Source organism: Aulonocara stuartgranti, assembly GCF_965226115.1.
Source record: "Aulonocara stuartgranti genome assembly, chromosome: 14".
In the NCBI taxonomy this organism is placed as follows: domain Eukaryota; kingdom Metazoa; phylum Chordata; class Actinopteri; order Cichliformes; family Cichlidae; genus Aulonocara; species Aulonocara stuartgranti.
The window spans coordinates 4869155-4884941 of NC_138950.1; the positions used below are offsets into that span (position 1 = coordinate 4869155).

At 41.5% G+C, this 15787-nt stretch overlaps 2 protein-coding genes across 5 annotated transcripts; one reads left to right on the forward strand and one right to left on the reverse strand.

Moving 5' to 3' along the window:
* The first annotated feature begins 1853 nt into the window (after positions 1-1853).
* LOC309687573 (DCN1-like protein 5) lies at positions 1854-10054 on the forward strand. 4 transcript variants are annotated; one of them, XM_082502637.1, is made up of 10 exons: positions 1854-2110; positions 4846-4895; positions 5061-5103; positions 5695-5791; positions 6685-6820; positions 7051-7142; positions 7220-7328; positions 7883-7987; positions 8104-8206; positions 8782-10054. In XM_082502637.1, the coding sequence occupies exons 4-10, from the start codon at positions 5727-5729 to the stop codon at positions 8835-8837; spliced, it is 666 nt and encodes a 221-aa protein (XP_082358763.1). In that variant the 5' UTR covers positions 1854-2110; positions 4846-4895; positions 5061-5103; positions 5695-5726; the 3' UTR covers positions 8838-10054. The 4 variants fall into 4 exon arrangements, with proteins under 4 accessions (XP_082358763.1, XP_082358762.1, XP_082358764.1 ...); XM_082502638.1 differs by having other exon boundaries at positions 1858-2110; positions 6715-6820; XM_082502635.1 differs by having other exon boundaries at positions 1860-2110; positions 6655-6820.
* A 1417-nt stretch (positions 10055-11471) lies between these two features.
* LOC309686954 (uncharacterized protein) lies at positions 11472-12825 on the reverse strand (the record flags this gene model as incomplete). Its single annotated transcript, XM_082501624.1, has 3 exons — positions 11472-12418; positions 12618-12761; positions 12815-12825. 3 exons carry the CDS (start codon positions 12823-12825, stop codon positions 11584-11586), a joined length of 990 nt encoding a protein of 329 aa, XP_082357750.1. The 3' UTR covers positions 11472-11583.
* Between the last annotated feature and the right edge of the window lie 2962 nt (positions 12826-15787).

Sequence of the window (15787 nt, forward strand, 5' to 3'; positions counted from 1 at the left end):
GGATGTGTGAGCAGAGTTTCAAAGTTTTTCTCAATGTAAAATTTCTTTTTCCAACTAAAAACAAGGGTGTCACCACCTGTGTGATCTCATTTTATGCCCCTCCCCTTTTTTTAAAGATATATTGTCTGATTTTTGCATTTTACTCTCGTTTGAAACATTTGGATTAACCACAGCTGAAGTTAAAAGACTGAGTGATTCTTTTCTTTTTCTTTTGGTTGTCTCATGTGAAAACCCGGCCTGCACTGCACAGAAGTCAGATTTTACTGTAGCCTTGTGTGACGACAACACTTGAACTAAACACAATCAGCCACAGCCTGAAAACCAGCTGAATCTTTGCTATGACATCAAGGAAGGACTTTAAAAGTGTGTGTTGGCAATAAAAGAAAAAAATCAAAGTGGGATGAGAGTGCTTCTTTTGAGTACTGCTTTGTTTTTGCTTGTTTTAAATATTTTTTTTTAAAGTTGAACAATTTATTTACTGGCAAAATAAAGACAAATGTTTTCTTCCTACTTCCAGTTGCTGTAAAATTTAATGCATTTAAAGAAATTACTTGAGCTTATTGCTTCAAAAAAACAACCCAAATGACCTCAATTTAACACGAGTGGGTTATACTCGGGTGTTTATTTATCAAGAAGATAAATTACAAGGACTTGATGTAGTTTGCAGACTTATTCTGCAGTTCAATTTCCTGAATTTCCTGGAGGAACCCACCCGAGGGATTAATAAAGTTTCATCTAATCTAATCTTACTTCATATTAAGTTAATTAAGAAAATGGTAAATAAACAAATGCAATGTCACAGTGAATGACCTCGATTTTTTTATTTAAGTTTTTTTTTTTAAATAAATCTATGAGAATTTATGCTGAATATTTACATTTTAAGAGATGGTGTATGGGCCACAATCATGTGCTCCATACACCACACAGTTACAGGAACACTGGGTTTATTAATGTTCCAACAACCCTCAGTATAAACACTAACTCTGAGTTAATAAACACTACACAAGTCTCAGGTCAAATGGTCTTTTGCTTACTAAACCTTTAAAAACAAAGACTAGAGACCAGCAGGGGGTCATATAATGACACCTGTTATATGCATATGTTTCTACTAAACTATATTTTGCACGTAGATTATACTTTTTATCCATAACATTTATTTTTAAACTTGTTATTTTGCAGATAAATTGTGTTATTAAAGGACAAGCTCTCACTGCAGGATTATCTGTGGATCAGCTGCCTCTATCCTGTCCATCCTGCTCACTCCCAACAAACATCAACTCCTCTGTCTTTGGCCTCACCTCCTGTCTCCAAACCATACATCACAGCAGGTTATGAGAGCTTCTCTTTTACTCTCGCTATCACTACCTTTCTGTCATAAATCACGTCACCCCTGACACCCGTCTACACCCAGTGCATCTAGCCTGCATCTCCTCTCCACATCTCCTGTGCACTGTCCATGACAGAGATTTTTTTTTTCATTTTACTTTTTTATTTGTAATTTCACTAGAATTAACCTACCTCAATGTTTCGTTTTAGTTAACTAGGATAACCTTCCTTGTCGTTAACTCAGAGTGATGGACGAGTTTTTGAACTGTGAACAGCTAAAATTAAATAAAAAGTTCAGAGGAAACTCTATTTTAGAAAAATAGCTGACAGAGATTTTACAGTTTTGTATAAATGTTAAAAATATTTTAAACTTTATTACACCCTGCCTCTCGCCCTATGACAGCTGGGATGAATGGATGCATGGACATGAGTACATGTGAGCATGTGAGCCAAAAATAAGGGACTATTTCTTTAAGAACTAAAACGATATATTCGGCTCTTCGGGGTGTACATTACAACCATCAGATGTTGTCGTTTGGATAACTGTTGCCTAAGACCATATATCCTTCTTGTAAATGAGGTTAAATGTCGTGTTTTATAAACATCCATTCTTAAAAAAGAGCGTTCGCGCACATTTCTCTGAAGAGGGAAACGCTAATTTCGTTTTGCACCCCCATAAAGCGGTGGTATCGTCCACTCTCGCGGAAACGCCGGCTCCAGCCAAAACTCCGGCATAAGAGAAGCAGGTGGAACTGAGACAGTAGTCTGAGTGTGACTGAAAGTGGTAAGTGTTTAAAACAGTGCCCTATCAATTACCAGGTGTTGCCCCAGGCATCTGTCTTATATTTGCGTCTAATTATGATGCGAGTGATTTAAAGACTTTTGATGCGTGTTTGGACACATTAGCAGACGTTAGCAGAGCAGCTCTGAAACCCGCGGTGCGCCACTAATGTTAGCTAGCAAACAAAAGAGGTTCCCTGTGAGTCAAGTCTGACTCTGAAGAAAATGAAGGAGATAAATGTGGAATTTGTAATACGAATCATGTTTTTGTAACATTTAAGTGGCGACAAAATGCGACATCCTGGCACGAAGTCTATTAGTCATTCTAGCCTGGTTAGCTAACGTTAGCATCAAAGGCGGAGACCCGCAGCAGTTTGGATTTTAGCCCAAAGTTTAAAGTTTAACAGAGTCCAGACCCTTAACAGACTTTTTATTCAATATGTACCTGTGTCTTGTGCTTTAGGTGTGTGTGGTGGAGGAATGGTGACGTGTGTTTCCCACAGAGCTTTTTAAACTGCTTCTGCAGCAGTGCTGTCGTTACCATGTTTATTTTTAACAGTTCAAACGCTGGAAAAAGTTCGCGTTTAACGTCGCAGACACTGCAGCTGCGCGACAGTTACGTTTGGTGGTTTTTGTTGAAATGCAAACGTGACAACGCCTGTTTTCTTCCGAGCAGTGTCCTCGTTTTTCTGGTGAGCTTTTATATAAAGTCTGAACACGAAAACGGAAATTTAGTGTGATGAGGCAGTCCCTGTTTGCTCCTTCCTTTTAACCAGCTATGCAGGCCGAACCGAACAAAAACAGTGTTTCCGAACTGGCCCATTTCAATCTCCAACAATGGCGTCACCATTCATTTTAACAGTACTCAAGTGAATTTTGTGCATTTATGAATCGTACTTGTGACAGCTGCTGCGATGGCACACTCTGCCTCTCCACACATCTCCAGGAATCACTTGAATGATCCTAATGGGGAGTAAAGTCACAGAATTCATTGTTGTGTATGTGTCTGGGATCATGTCAACATGGGATCATGTCTACATATGATCCTAAACTTCCAATGGGTCCTATACTTAAAGGCTGTGGTTCCTCAGTGCTGCCCTGAGACAAGTCAAGGTGTCCCCTGAGATTTTTGCATCAACGAAACATTGTAACTGCACAAAGTACTAAATGTCATTTCAGTTGACCTCATTGGCCTGATTGATAGTGAGGAGATATAATTGAGCAGCTGGACTTGTGATGTCAGCAGCCTTCAGCCCGAGTTAATCTGTTAATGCTAATATAGTGAGCTAATGAGGGCCTTGGAAACTAAACATCCTTTTATAGAGAGACTTCACCTGCTTTAAAAGGGTAGAAGAGAGCTGCGTCTGAACCAGAGGCAGCAGGAATCTACACTACATAAACAAAATTTCTAGGCTGCCCACATAATACACCCACAGGAGCTGCTCTGCCATAGAAACCCATGTCATGAAGCTCCCAGTGTACAGTTTACATGCTGATCTTAATGTCAGAGGTTTTGAGGTCTGCAGTTACTGAGTCAGCAGAACATATGTGCTTTACACCTCAGCACGCAGCGATCGCACTCTAACTTTACATGATCTACCACTTTGTGGATTAATGATTCCTGAACACGTCCACTTTACAATAATACAGCTGACTGCAGAATATCTAAAAGGGAAGAAATTTCACCCACTGACCTGTTGCAACAGTGGCATCCTGTTTCAGTAGTACTCAATTTCTGTTAATTCTTTAGAACGACCCATTCTTTCACAAGTCATTCTAAAGGCTGACTGCATGGCTGGGTGCTTGATTTTATACACCTGTGGCTATGGAACTAAAAACACCTGAATTCAAAGACTAAGAGGTGTGTCCCCATATTTTTGACCATACAATGTATGTGTTCTTGTGTGATAAGAGGATTGATGCAAGTCATACTTTAGTGGTGCTCATTGTTCTTAAAATCAGCTAACATTGCAATCAAAAGAAGTGATGATATTTGAAATGAGAGAGTATGACATGGCATTCTGCACATATGAAGACAGCCAAGTCTTAATTTTTGGTTTGCTGTTTGTTTTGCTTTGGCACAAAGGCTTAAAATCACAGCTCTAAAGGCAGAAATCGGTTCTTTCCTTGAATTTCTGAACGTTCAGTTGACCGTAAGGCCAGGAGGGCAACTGCAATGAAACTTCAATTAACAACGACGCACAGATATGATCCGAATGCCTTGGCTTTGGAAATCTGCTGATACAAAGTACTCACGTCATGCCAGTGTTAGATAAATTTTCTTCAATCTTCATTTAAATCTTGAAAGTAGTTGTAAAAAAAAAAAAAAAAAAAAAAAATTAATAATAATAATTCTAGTGTTGTTATTTTGATAATTTCATAAATATCTTGAAAATGACTCAAATTCATATTAGCAGAATGAGAGAACACCACACAAATCCAAATATTTTAGAGACTTCAAGCATCTATCATTCTGAATGAACCTGAGCTGCGCTCCTGAGACTCCATTCATAGTCACAGTATCAGATATTTACCCTAAACCGTTCTGGTTTACAGAAACTATAAAAAAAATTTGGATCTCATCTGAGGTCTTTGACCTATGATCAGATTTTTCCTCTTGGTTTCAAAGTGATGGTGGTGTTAGTAATGCCTCGCATGTGTTTTGGCTGATGCCTTCGGTCTTCCTTGGCTGACATTCCCTGAATGATGCTGAGTCAGTGCTTGTGTGCTTTCTCGTAGGAAAAGTCCTGGCAAACATCAGCACGCTGTCAGAAACGCTGGACAAGCTTGTGAGTTTTTGTGTTGATTTGTGTGTAGCAGACAACGCCGGTGTAGTCCGGCACGTTTACAGTGATAATACTGCTGGACTTTAGCGTACAGCATCCATCAGCTTATCGGGTGCTGTGCAGACTTTTTTTTTTTTTTTTTAAAACCAGTTTTCTGTTTTATTCCAGCATTGCTTAGATTTGAATGGACAAGGCAGGCAGAAGTATACAGGTACAACCTCTCACACATCTCATATATATCTGTGTGCTGTTATTTTTTTATTTATTTTTTTAATCATAAAAACGTTTCACACCATGAATTTCAGTTTACTTCTATTTTAACAGGGAAGGGTAATAGAAAGATGTGTAGAAATAGAAGTATGTTTTTAAAAAACACAGGCGTTGATTTTTATTAAATTTTTTCACACCTACCGCTGCAGAAGGCAGCTGCTTAAAGCCCAAAGATGTACTGATTTGCTACTGACGTTAAACTAATGAAAGAACACAGAACTTAAAAGTCCAGATTTTTGACCCAAGATTAGATTAACTGATTGTTACACTGCGTCAGTGCTCCTCCAATACTTGTTCCATAATTGGCCGTCTCATTTCAACAGTTACCCTTTCAGATAATTCAGTAATCAAAGTGTTTTGAATGTTTTGAATGTTAGAATACCCATCATAGATGGAGGAAATGTTTTGGGTATGAAGCATACAAAGTAAAACATTTCTGTAAATGTACTTGAGTTGTTGTAGCTGCTAAGATGGCTCGGTCACTCCAGGGTCAAACGGATGTTTGACTGTTGTCTTTGCTCTGTAAATGTAGCCCAGCTAGTGAAGCCCAGTAAAGGTGCCGTGATGCCTGTGAAGAAGAGGAAGCTGCCTGATGCAGATGATCATGAGCAGAACTGTAAAATTACGAGGTAAACAGATCTATCTGCTCACACTGAGGGTGTCCTGTGTCTGCACCGCTAACCTTTGTCTTCTATCCATCCTATGTGCTTCTTGAACCTTTATTGATTACCTTGTGAGATCGATGCTCTCTCAGCCGGGTGTAGGCTTTCTGAGCCCTTCACCTTCTCCTCTTCTTCTTCATTGTGTATTAAGAGTGTAGATGAATGCTCATGCTGCAGTCACAGTGAGGATGTAGCCAAAACGCATATCTTCACACATGTTGTGAGTTATGCTCCTTACTAATCGAGGCACTCAGCACATACTTGTCATCTTAATCAGCACTGCCTCAGTCTTCAGGACTGTAGGAGAGTATCTAAAGTGCCACTTTATTAGGTACCTTTGCTTTATTCTTGGATATAAATGAGGTGGATAATCCATCAGTGCCTCAGCTCTGTACATCATAAATGTCCGTGCAGACTTAATTTCAGGTTTTTAATGAAATATGGTGACAGTTTGAGTCTCATGTGAATAATCACCCGAGCCATTTGCATACAGCAGCATCTGATCTGACTTGGTAGCAGTTGATTCTAAACTGGCTGGCTGACTGGATACACCAATGTTCTTGGAGAACATCCAGCTGTGAGGCAGCTGTGGTAACCACTGAGCCACTGCGCTGCCATTAATCTGCAGGAAATACTGACAGGCTGTTTTCTGAGCCACTTTACCCTGTTCAGAGTCAGAGGTGCTGGAGCCTATCCCAGCTCTCACAGGGTGAAATCCTTTGTTGTATTTTTGCTTTGACTGTAGTCCAGCTGTTGTATAGCTGCCATGTAACAACCTCCTGAAGTTATGGCTGCACATTTATCTTTAAAATGTTTGGTCTGTGCTGAAGTTTTACCCGACCTCTGATCCGCGGTCCGAGGTCAATCAACACTGACAAGCCCTTTTCCAGTAAGAAGTGCCTGGCCTGGTTCCACAAGTACGCTGCCCCCGACAAGGTGTTCGGCCCAGAGGCCATGGAGAAGTTCTGTGAGGACATCGGCGTGGAACCAGAGAATGTAAGTCAGCAGCTTGACTCTTAGTCACTCTGCATGTCCCTTACCTGATGAACTCCTGACCATCAGGAGTCATAGGGTAACACTCAGAAAAGAGACTGTGAGGCACTCATGATGTGAGAATGTTTTATGGAGCTTTATTTTAGCAACAAATGTTTTTTTCTGTGAAAAATAAAGATGGTAGGAAACAAGCTTTCTTACACTTGTTTGAATCTCCTCTTTCTTTCCTGCAGATTATCATGTTAGTTTTAGCGTGGCATCTAGAAGCAGCAAACATGGGGTACTTCACAAAAGACGAGTGGCTCAGGGGAATGACGATATTACAGTAAGAAATCTTATTCTTTCAGTTTATTTGTGGTTGAGGTTACAAATACGCTTAAATGTGTTTTCGTCTACATGCAGGTGTGACTGCACAGAGAGATTACAAAGTAAACTTGATTACCTGCGCAGTGAGCTCAACGATGCTGCGACCTTTAAAAATATCTACAGATACGCCTTTGACTTTGCCAGAGTGAGTCTATTTATTTTTTGTTATTATTTGGAAGTTAAGCCTGTAAAAATCCTTGAGCATCATCTTGTAATATGTCTGCAGTGTTTGTGCTCCTGACTTTGTGATTGTTATGAGGAAAAGTTGGAATAAAAATAATAATTTAAAAGCGCCAAATTACCACAAAATAGTTCCCTATGGGGTGACCATGTTTTAACCGGGAGGAGCAGATGCTACATTTAAACTCTGAGCTTCTGAAAAGATTTGGTGTGGTGACCATAAATGAAGCTTAACTTCACCAACACAGGCTTTCAGATCAAGTCTCTGAATCCTGACTCTGAGCTTGATGCAGTGAATCTCCCTGCTGATGCAGCTGGATTTTTTTTTTTTTTTTTTAAATAACCATAAATGAGGGAGTGTCTTTTCAATTTCAGTGCAGCAACCGTGCAGTTAGGTTTAACTGTTATGACTAATGGGATTGTGGGGGAAACACTCATCAGCGCATTCATGGGATCATAAGAGATATGAACTGCTGCACTTATTACTGAGCTCACTCACTGAGTTGCTTCTGTCCTCAGGATAAGAACCAGAGGAGTTTGGACATGGACACGGCAAAATTAATGCTGGCTCTGCTGCTGGGAAGGTCATGGCCGCTCTTCCCAGTCTTCAGCCAGTTCCTGGAGGTAAATCTCATTGCTCTGATAAAGGAGATGTGAAATCAGCTCATCTTCAAACAGCTCTTCACTCCTCTCTCTGGGTTGTTTCCTCACGGTCTCCCTCCCATTAATGTCTCCCACAGCAGTCCAAGTACAAGGGATTGAATAAAGACCAGTGGTATAATGTTCTGGAGTTCAGCCGGACCATCAACCCAGACCTCAGTAACTACGATGAGGATGGAGCTTGTGAGTACCACTTGTACTAGGAAAATAGTGCAGGCCTCTCTTACAGAGCTGCTTCAAGGCGGGAATATAAACCTGTATGAAATGTCCAAACATGGAATAGGATGTGTTGGCCAGTTATCGCCCCACCTGGACCATCCAGGGCTTTGGTTTGGGAATGGCCGCTGTCGCACAGTTTGTCATAATACACAAGAACACATCTGGATCGGTTCACACTCTTAGGACAGAAGGATGAGCATGTTATAATTCTGGGGGGTCTTCCGTGATGGCTCACTGATTTCTGTGAAAGGAAATCTAATATCTGTCCATCACTTGTAGTCCAAAATGCCACAGCAGTCCTGATGTTAATAAATTTACACCAGCTTCCCTCCATTTTTGTATTGATTTTAAGATTCTTTTATTTTCTAAGTTTTAAATGGCCAGCTGTTTAAGCAAACTTTTCAACATGTATAACTGCAAAAGAATGTTAAACAAGCATTTCAGTTTTCAACCTTAAAATGGCTTCATGTCTTCACTGAACAGTAATAACGTGCAGGCGCACCTTTGTCTATATTTACGGGTTTATTTGTTTTTTGCAGGGCCGGTGCTTCTAGACGAGTTCGTGGAATGGCGAAGAAGTTGGTCAGCTTCATAGCATTAACAGCCACAAAAACAAAAGGATGAAGAGGGAGAAAACTGAGAACCCGGGAAGGAGTCTGGAAAAAGGTTTCATCCACACATACACAGAAATATGGAGTACAACCTCGTCCCTGTGGACCTTCGAATCCCGTTAGAGGCGCCTGTGCACCATCGCCCAAATGCTAAGAGGCCTTCCTCCTGCTGAGAAGACTTTTTTTTTTTTTAAATAGTGTTAATTTCAAGAAAAGAAACTGTCAGAGGGAAAATGAACTGAGAAGAGCTGTGGAATTTATGTTAAATGTTATGTTTTTTTTTTGTTTTGTTTTTTTCCCCCCATTTTTGTGTCTTGTTTATAGACGTTTTGACAGTAATAAAAAGGAAATGGAAATTCATCAAGCTGCAGAGCCCAGGTTTCATTCGCCACTCCTGCACCGTGTTAACACACTAAGGCATGCAGAAACTGGTCAGCCTGAAGAAATTTACCATTTCTTTTTTAGGTGTCAGTCCAGCAACCCCTGAGCAGATACAGCAGTTATCCCTTTACCTCCTAACACTTCTTATTAGACCACATCCTGCCAGATAACCAGCACCTAACCTGCTAGAAGCAAGTCTCACCACTCTACAGCTATCCTGAAACCCCTCTGGGCAGTTAATTTAGTGAATGCTTTAAAAAAAACAAACAAAAAAAAAAACAACAACTTTAAAGGTACTTTCTAAAATTACCAGCTGCAAATGTCAACTAAAACTGTGACCAGCAGGGGGAGTTGTTTCCCCAGAGCTCATAATGTTTCACATTTCTTCTTGGACTTCTCCACATTTACTCATGAGACTCTTTCACCGCTGTAAATAAGAATATATTCTTGGCTGGTTAACGCTTACTGTTCATGTTGTATGCCTTGCACGGTATAATCTGGGCCCTACAACAAATTTTGAACTGCACATCAATTTAGAATGTGTAAACCAGCGGTACCCAACCCCCGGGTCCATGAGTCGTTTGGTACCGGGGTTGTTGGGCTCGGGTGTGAAATTAATGGTTTTCAGGGTTTTTATTGTTAACTCTGTTTCCCTGGGTTTTTTCCCATGTTGTAGTTGTGTCTTATTTTGAAAGAATTATTTACGCTTTACCGTAGCGACCAGAGAGCGTTAAGGGGCAAAGAGGAGGATGTTACTCTCAATGTTGTTGGTGCATTTTAGGAGGATGCTGCTAATAAAGTTGCAAAATTACACAGTTAATTTGCGTTTATTATTATATTTACAAAATAACAGTTTTTGTCTTGATCGTATCATTTTATTTGTTGTATTTATCCGCGACTCCTTAAAGGCCGGTCTGTGAAAATATTGTCTGACATTTAACCGGTCTGTGGCGCTAAAAAGTTCAGGGACTGCTGGAGTAAACGGCCTGCCTTAATAAGTGGAAGATTAATCCTTAATTAAGAGAGCAGGGAGAGTCAACTTATTTCCCCCCCAAACACAAACTAAATTTACTATCTGACATCATGTCCTGTTTTATACATGAAAGCATAATAGCATAATGATTTAATCATTACAAGTAGCGAGGACATTCTCAGAAGCGGCAAGTAATTTACTCACATTTCATCCATACACAAGTCACAGTTTAACTGCTCACACTTAAAGGACTTCATCTACCTCACATACATGACCAGTTAACCTAACATGGATGTCTTTAAACCAGGCCGTGCTCTGAGGTAACAGCGTTAACCTCCATTCACGCCCATGCTGCCCTATTTCAGGTGTTGTGCCTGCACCTTGTGACCTCTGGTCCATATGCTCTGTCTTATGCTGTTTTACTTTTTCATAGTTTAGAGATTTGCCCCTATTGTCCTTCAAAAACCATCAGGTGTCAGTCTCTGCAGAAACCTGGGTGATGGGAACAAGCATTAGTGCAGGAAGGGTTCTCATTAGTTTCAGATGTCACCACAGTCCCAATAAAAATGCACACAGACATGGCACGTACCACTTCAGTTTCAAGATTCCTTAAAATACCTATTTTCCTTGACTTGACCCAGGCTGGTGGATCTAAACTTCATCTGAACAGATACACCCGTATGACGGCGTACAAGTTAAAATCATTGACCCGAGCCATATGTAAGATTAACTTACTTGTTGTGTCACCTTGTGGTACAAAGTGGTATTACAAAAGTGAAGCTTAGTTCAGCTTCAGCTGTAATCTCATCAGCAGGATGCAGAGATGATCCAGGATGAAGTCATAGCATTACTTTGATGATGGCTTTAGCTTTTTTTTTTTTTAATTTATGCAAAAATTGATTCCCAGATATAAAAAGTACGTGTGCAGATTCACCCGTCAGACCTCATAAAAATACAGTGTCCAGTCTTAGGGTATGTATACATCGATCCCACACCCAACATATCAGGTACAGGTGTTCATCATTTCAGTTCAGCCACTGGGAGATGGCTGTTCTGCTTCGTTCAGGTGTTTACAGCATAACTAATAACTTCAAAACATGAAAGTCCTTTTATATTGTACATTTTTGCAGATTTTCTGAGAAAATCAAATCAGTGCAACTCAGATCTGCAAGTAAGCATGAGTGGAAATTATAATATATATAGTTATAATGCAAATATAATTTATGACAAGTTATAAGTTTGTGGCGCTAAATGTGGCGACCCTTCCAAACAAAGTTTGTAGAGCTGGACTCGACTTGAGCCATGGTGTTGTCATTATTTTGTCCACTCTCTGTAGCATCTATCAAATGTCCATGTGGAAGTTTGACGTCTGCTCACTATCCTTCTTCCTGTTGACTCTGGTCCAGTGGCCCTGTTGAGGCTGCAGCCATGATGGCGGAGAGGCGCGTCAGAGAGACGGAGCGCTGTTTGAATCTGGGGGCGGGGAGAGGAGCGTCGGGGCCAGGGTCTGGAAGGTGGCCGTATCGCTGGCCGTCCTCGTCATACTGGTACAGGCGGATGACGCGGCTGCGGCGGGCTGGCCGTGGTGGGGAGGGCGGCAGCGCTCCTTGATCGGTCACCTCCTTGTTTTTGCCTCCTGTCGCCTCATCTTCACTTTCAAAAGTTGACTTTTCAGAATCTCTGGAAATCTCCGTCTCACCATCTTTCTCCTCACCGGCCGCCGCCGCCGCCTCCTCTTCCTCCTGCACCATACTCCTCTTCACCTCCCTGCTCTCGCTTCCATGTTTGTCCTCCTCATACTCATCTGTTTCACTTTGACTCTCTCCATCCTCTCCTATCAGATACAAGCGACCAAACCGGCTCTCTTTCTCCCCCTCTTCTAACTCCTTATCACTGCCTTTATTTCTGTTCTCTGTGCATCTTCCATCTTCTTCCTCCTCCTCCTTGTAGTCACATCCTTCCAGATATGCAGTGGTTTCTGGTGGCTCGTCTTCCTCTCGTTTGTGCCGGAAGCTTCTCTGAGGTTTGGCAGGAGGAGACAGGTTAGGCGCAGAGTTGTTGTGCACCACCTGGTCGTTTTCAGAGGCCGGGTTCTCGTTCGTGGGCGGCAGGGTTGTCATGCTGACCTCGGGGCCGTGGTCGGTTGTGTCGCTTTGGCGCTTTCGTCCTCGTTTTGGTGACCGCAGCTTTGCCCTGACTGCCCCTGAACACCTGAGAGGAAAAAACAGACCTTTAATGTAAAAAGGGTCAGTCCACATGTGGTGTTCTCATTGGCTCACACTGAGATTATCTAGTGTTTGCATCTTTCTCTATACTTGTTTAAAAATACATTGATTCCAATGCTGGTGATTTAGCTTGGGTTAAAACTTCTTCAAGAGGCACCAATAATGACGTAAGTCCCTGAACTCACCTCAGAACATGAGTCCTGCTCAAAGCTCCAATGCTGAATCCCAACACAAAGGTCAGCAGCACTGATGCAGCCACAGCTCCTGCAAACAGCTCGGCTGAAACACCTGCCTGCTTCGCCTCCTCAGACCCAGCATCCCTCCTGAACCTGAATGCAGCACAGCGGCTGCTTTGCTTTTGGTTTTGACCATCGTGACCGACGTGGAGCTCATACGGCCACAGTGTAGTACCCTCTGTGTGCTGCAGGAGGCAGTAGTACAGGCCACTGTGGAGAGCACTGGTGTTGGGGACCAGCAGGCTCCCGTCATGGTGCATGACGACGGGGTCCAGTTTACCATGGGAACCAGGAGTGTGGAGGTCTCCAAAGGGGGTGTGCCAGTACTGGACCACACCTGCATATGAGAGAAGAAGTACCAAAAGAGAGAGAGTGTCACAAAAACCTTTCCTTTGTGTCTCACGTGGCAATGCTGCAGTTCCTCTTTCATCCACTCGAGACTGGTTCCAACATAAATAATAAATAGAATCCATCCATCTTTTATAAACAGTTATGGTTTATCGGTATTGAAATGGGCACAAAGCTATGGCTGTAAGCACAGAAGCTCCGCCCACCTGCTTTTCAAACCCTCTGTTTGTGAGGGGTAGCTGGTCAGAAGAAAGGCGCCTTAAAGGGGAGGAGCTAAACAGCTGCTTTTTTTTTTTAAAAGAAAAATTGAAATAAAGGCCTTTCTGTTTTAAAAATCATTGGTTACATTTCATAAACATGATAATCAACAGTAATAAGTGGGACACCACCAACGTTCAGTTCAGTGAAAGTTTTCTCTCATGTCAGAGCTGCTGGTGTCAGAGACCCAGAGAGACACAAATTTTCTGATTTATCAACCAAAAGAGACAAAAAACAGAGTAAACATCTTCAGGTGTGTTAGTTTGTGTTAGCAGCTGGATGCGTGTTCGAATGTTGGGTGTGTGGTGGAGACAACAGCTCTTATATGCTCCAGGGAGGCCGGCCAGGTGCACTAAATAACTCCACCTACTGAGAACCTGCAACACAACACAGAGGGACACACAGCAGGCGCAGTGGGCAACCCCATCCACCTACTACACCTGTGTTTTACAGTGAACATCTGTAAGCATTATCTGTGTTTTATTGTGTAGTTGCGTCTGATTCACAAACCAGCTATTTAGCAGCTATACTTGAATAATTAAAGTTTCATTGTTAGCCAAAATTATTATAAAGTGTTATCGCTTTAGATTCCTTTAGATTGGTTTCTATTAATGTACAGTCTGAAATATTTACAGCAGGAACGTGACCGCTTTCTACATTTAACAGAAGTCAGCGTTTGCCTTCAGAGAGCAGAGAGTGAGATGGAGTCTTCACTCACCTAAGTCCTTTCCATCTCCACAGTGTAAAGTCAACTCCACCTCTGGATGACCTTTGACCCGGCAGGTGGGGGCCACAGTCAGAGTGCCCTGGCCGGTAGCTCCTCTTCCTGGATTGGCTGGGACGGCGAGGAAGGCTGTGAAAGTTAACCACCTGGTTAACATTTTAAACCTGCAGAGGAAATAAAAGTCAGCTGGTTTTTACAGTTTGAGGGCAGTAAAATACACGAGTATGTGATCGCACATGAAATTAAATGTATGCTTCTTTAGTGTCCAAATTCAGTCTAAAAACAGCAGCCAGTAAAAGTACAACGATTCAAGTTAGGAAGAAAGTGGAGCTTGTAGATGCAGAACGGAGCTGAAAGAAAGTGACCTGCAAGTCAAAAGAAGAGCAGCTGAGAACATTCCCAGCTTGTGGTAAGAAGCTTTTAGTTTAGAAGTTAAATGCAAACAAGGGCGAAAAGCTAAAACAGCTTGTTACAGAAAACAGCCAGGATAAAATAAAGACTGCTGTGAATCGTGTATCGTGCAAAGTTACTGTGGCAAGATCCAAAAAAAGAAGCAGTCCCATTACTTCCATCAAATTCCTGCTCTGACGAGTAAAATACTTGAGTGAGCTGTAAATTTAATTACAACAAGCATCTTGGCCGCACCATATAAGATGCATCAGGAGTATATCAAATTGTGAGTCATGCAAAACCACTCTGTTCTGTTAAAGGTGTAACAGGAGTGCTTGTAAAGGACTTTACTGTCATTTCTATTCAAAGTCAGCTGTTTAAAGTGATGATTCAGGTTTTTTACTCACAATAAAAGAGCACCTGAACACATCACAGGACCCCTACAGCTTTAGGAGAAACAAGTCAGTGCGAATAAATCAGATGACAAACCGTCCACAGTGAGACAGTATTTTAGAAAATACCTCAGTTCTGCTCTCAGCCTTTTTAAATTATTTTATGAGGTGAACTGTTGAGTGAGTTGGTTCACAGCAAACTAACTCAAACCAAAAAGAGTGAATCTATGAGTACAGTTTAAATAAAGCAGCTAAAGTAGAGCCCACGTGTTTCATATTTACCTGATGTGGTTCCTTCCTAATGTGGTCGTGTTATCCCTTTAAGTCTGATCTCGTGGCTCTGATGCTCGTGCTGCTGCTACAGTTTCCTCCAGCAAAGTGTAAAGTGCAGTTTCTCACATGACTCTGTGGATGTCTTCTGCTGTGATGGTGTTAAAGATTAATAACGTCACACTGACAGTGGCTTTGTTTTCACCTGCCTTCTGTACGACCTGCACTTCTCACACAACTTCAGAATAACAGTAAATGGACTGTGAGGTCAGGGAGTACCCTAACCCCTTTAACGCCATAGTGTTCTCTTTCTCTCGAATTTATGTTCCAAAGTAAGATAGTCCATTATGAGTTGGGCTTAAAGGTATATAGATATAGAATAAAGATGCAGTTTTAAATTGTAAACATTTTACATCTGGTAAGGTGTTGAACAGAGCTGCTTTAAACTGTTTTACTTGCTATAAACAAACACAGAAAACAGGTAATTATCTGCTTGTGTTATTTCTCCCTGTGCAGACAGGTATCTGCCTGTGGTTGATTACACTGATACAGTACATGTACGCACCACCTCCTCGGATATACAGAGTCTTGATTCTTTGTACCACTGACCTCTATTTTATAAACACAAATGGACGGCTCCCCAGAAAGTACTAAAAGTAAGCTGGGAGTACACCTAAACTCATAACAGTTCATTCTGGCCTTAGCAAAAGTGTCTTCAATCACAGATTAATTGCTGG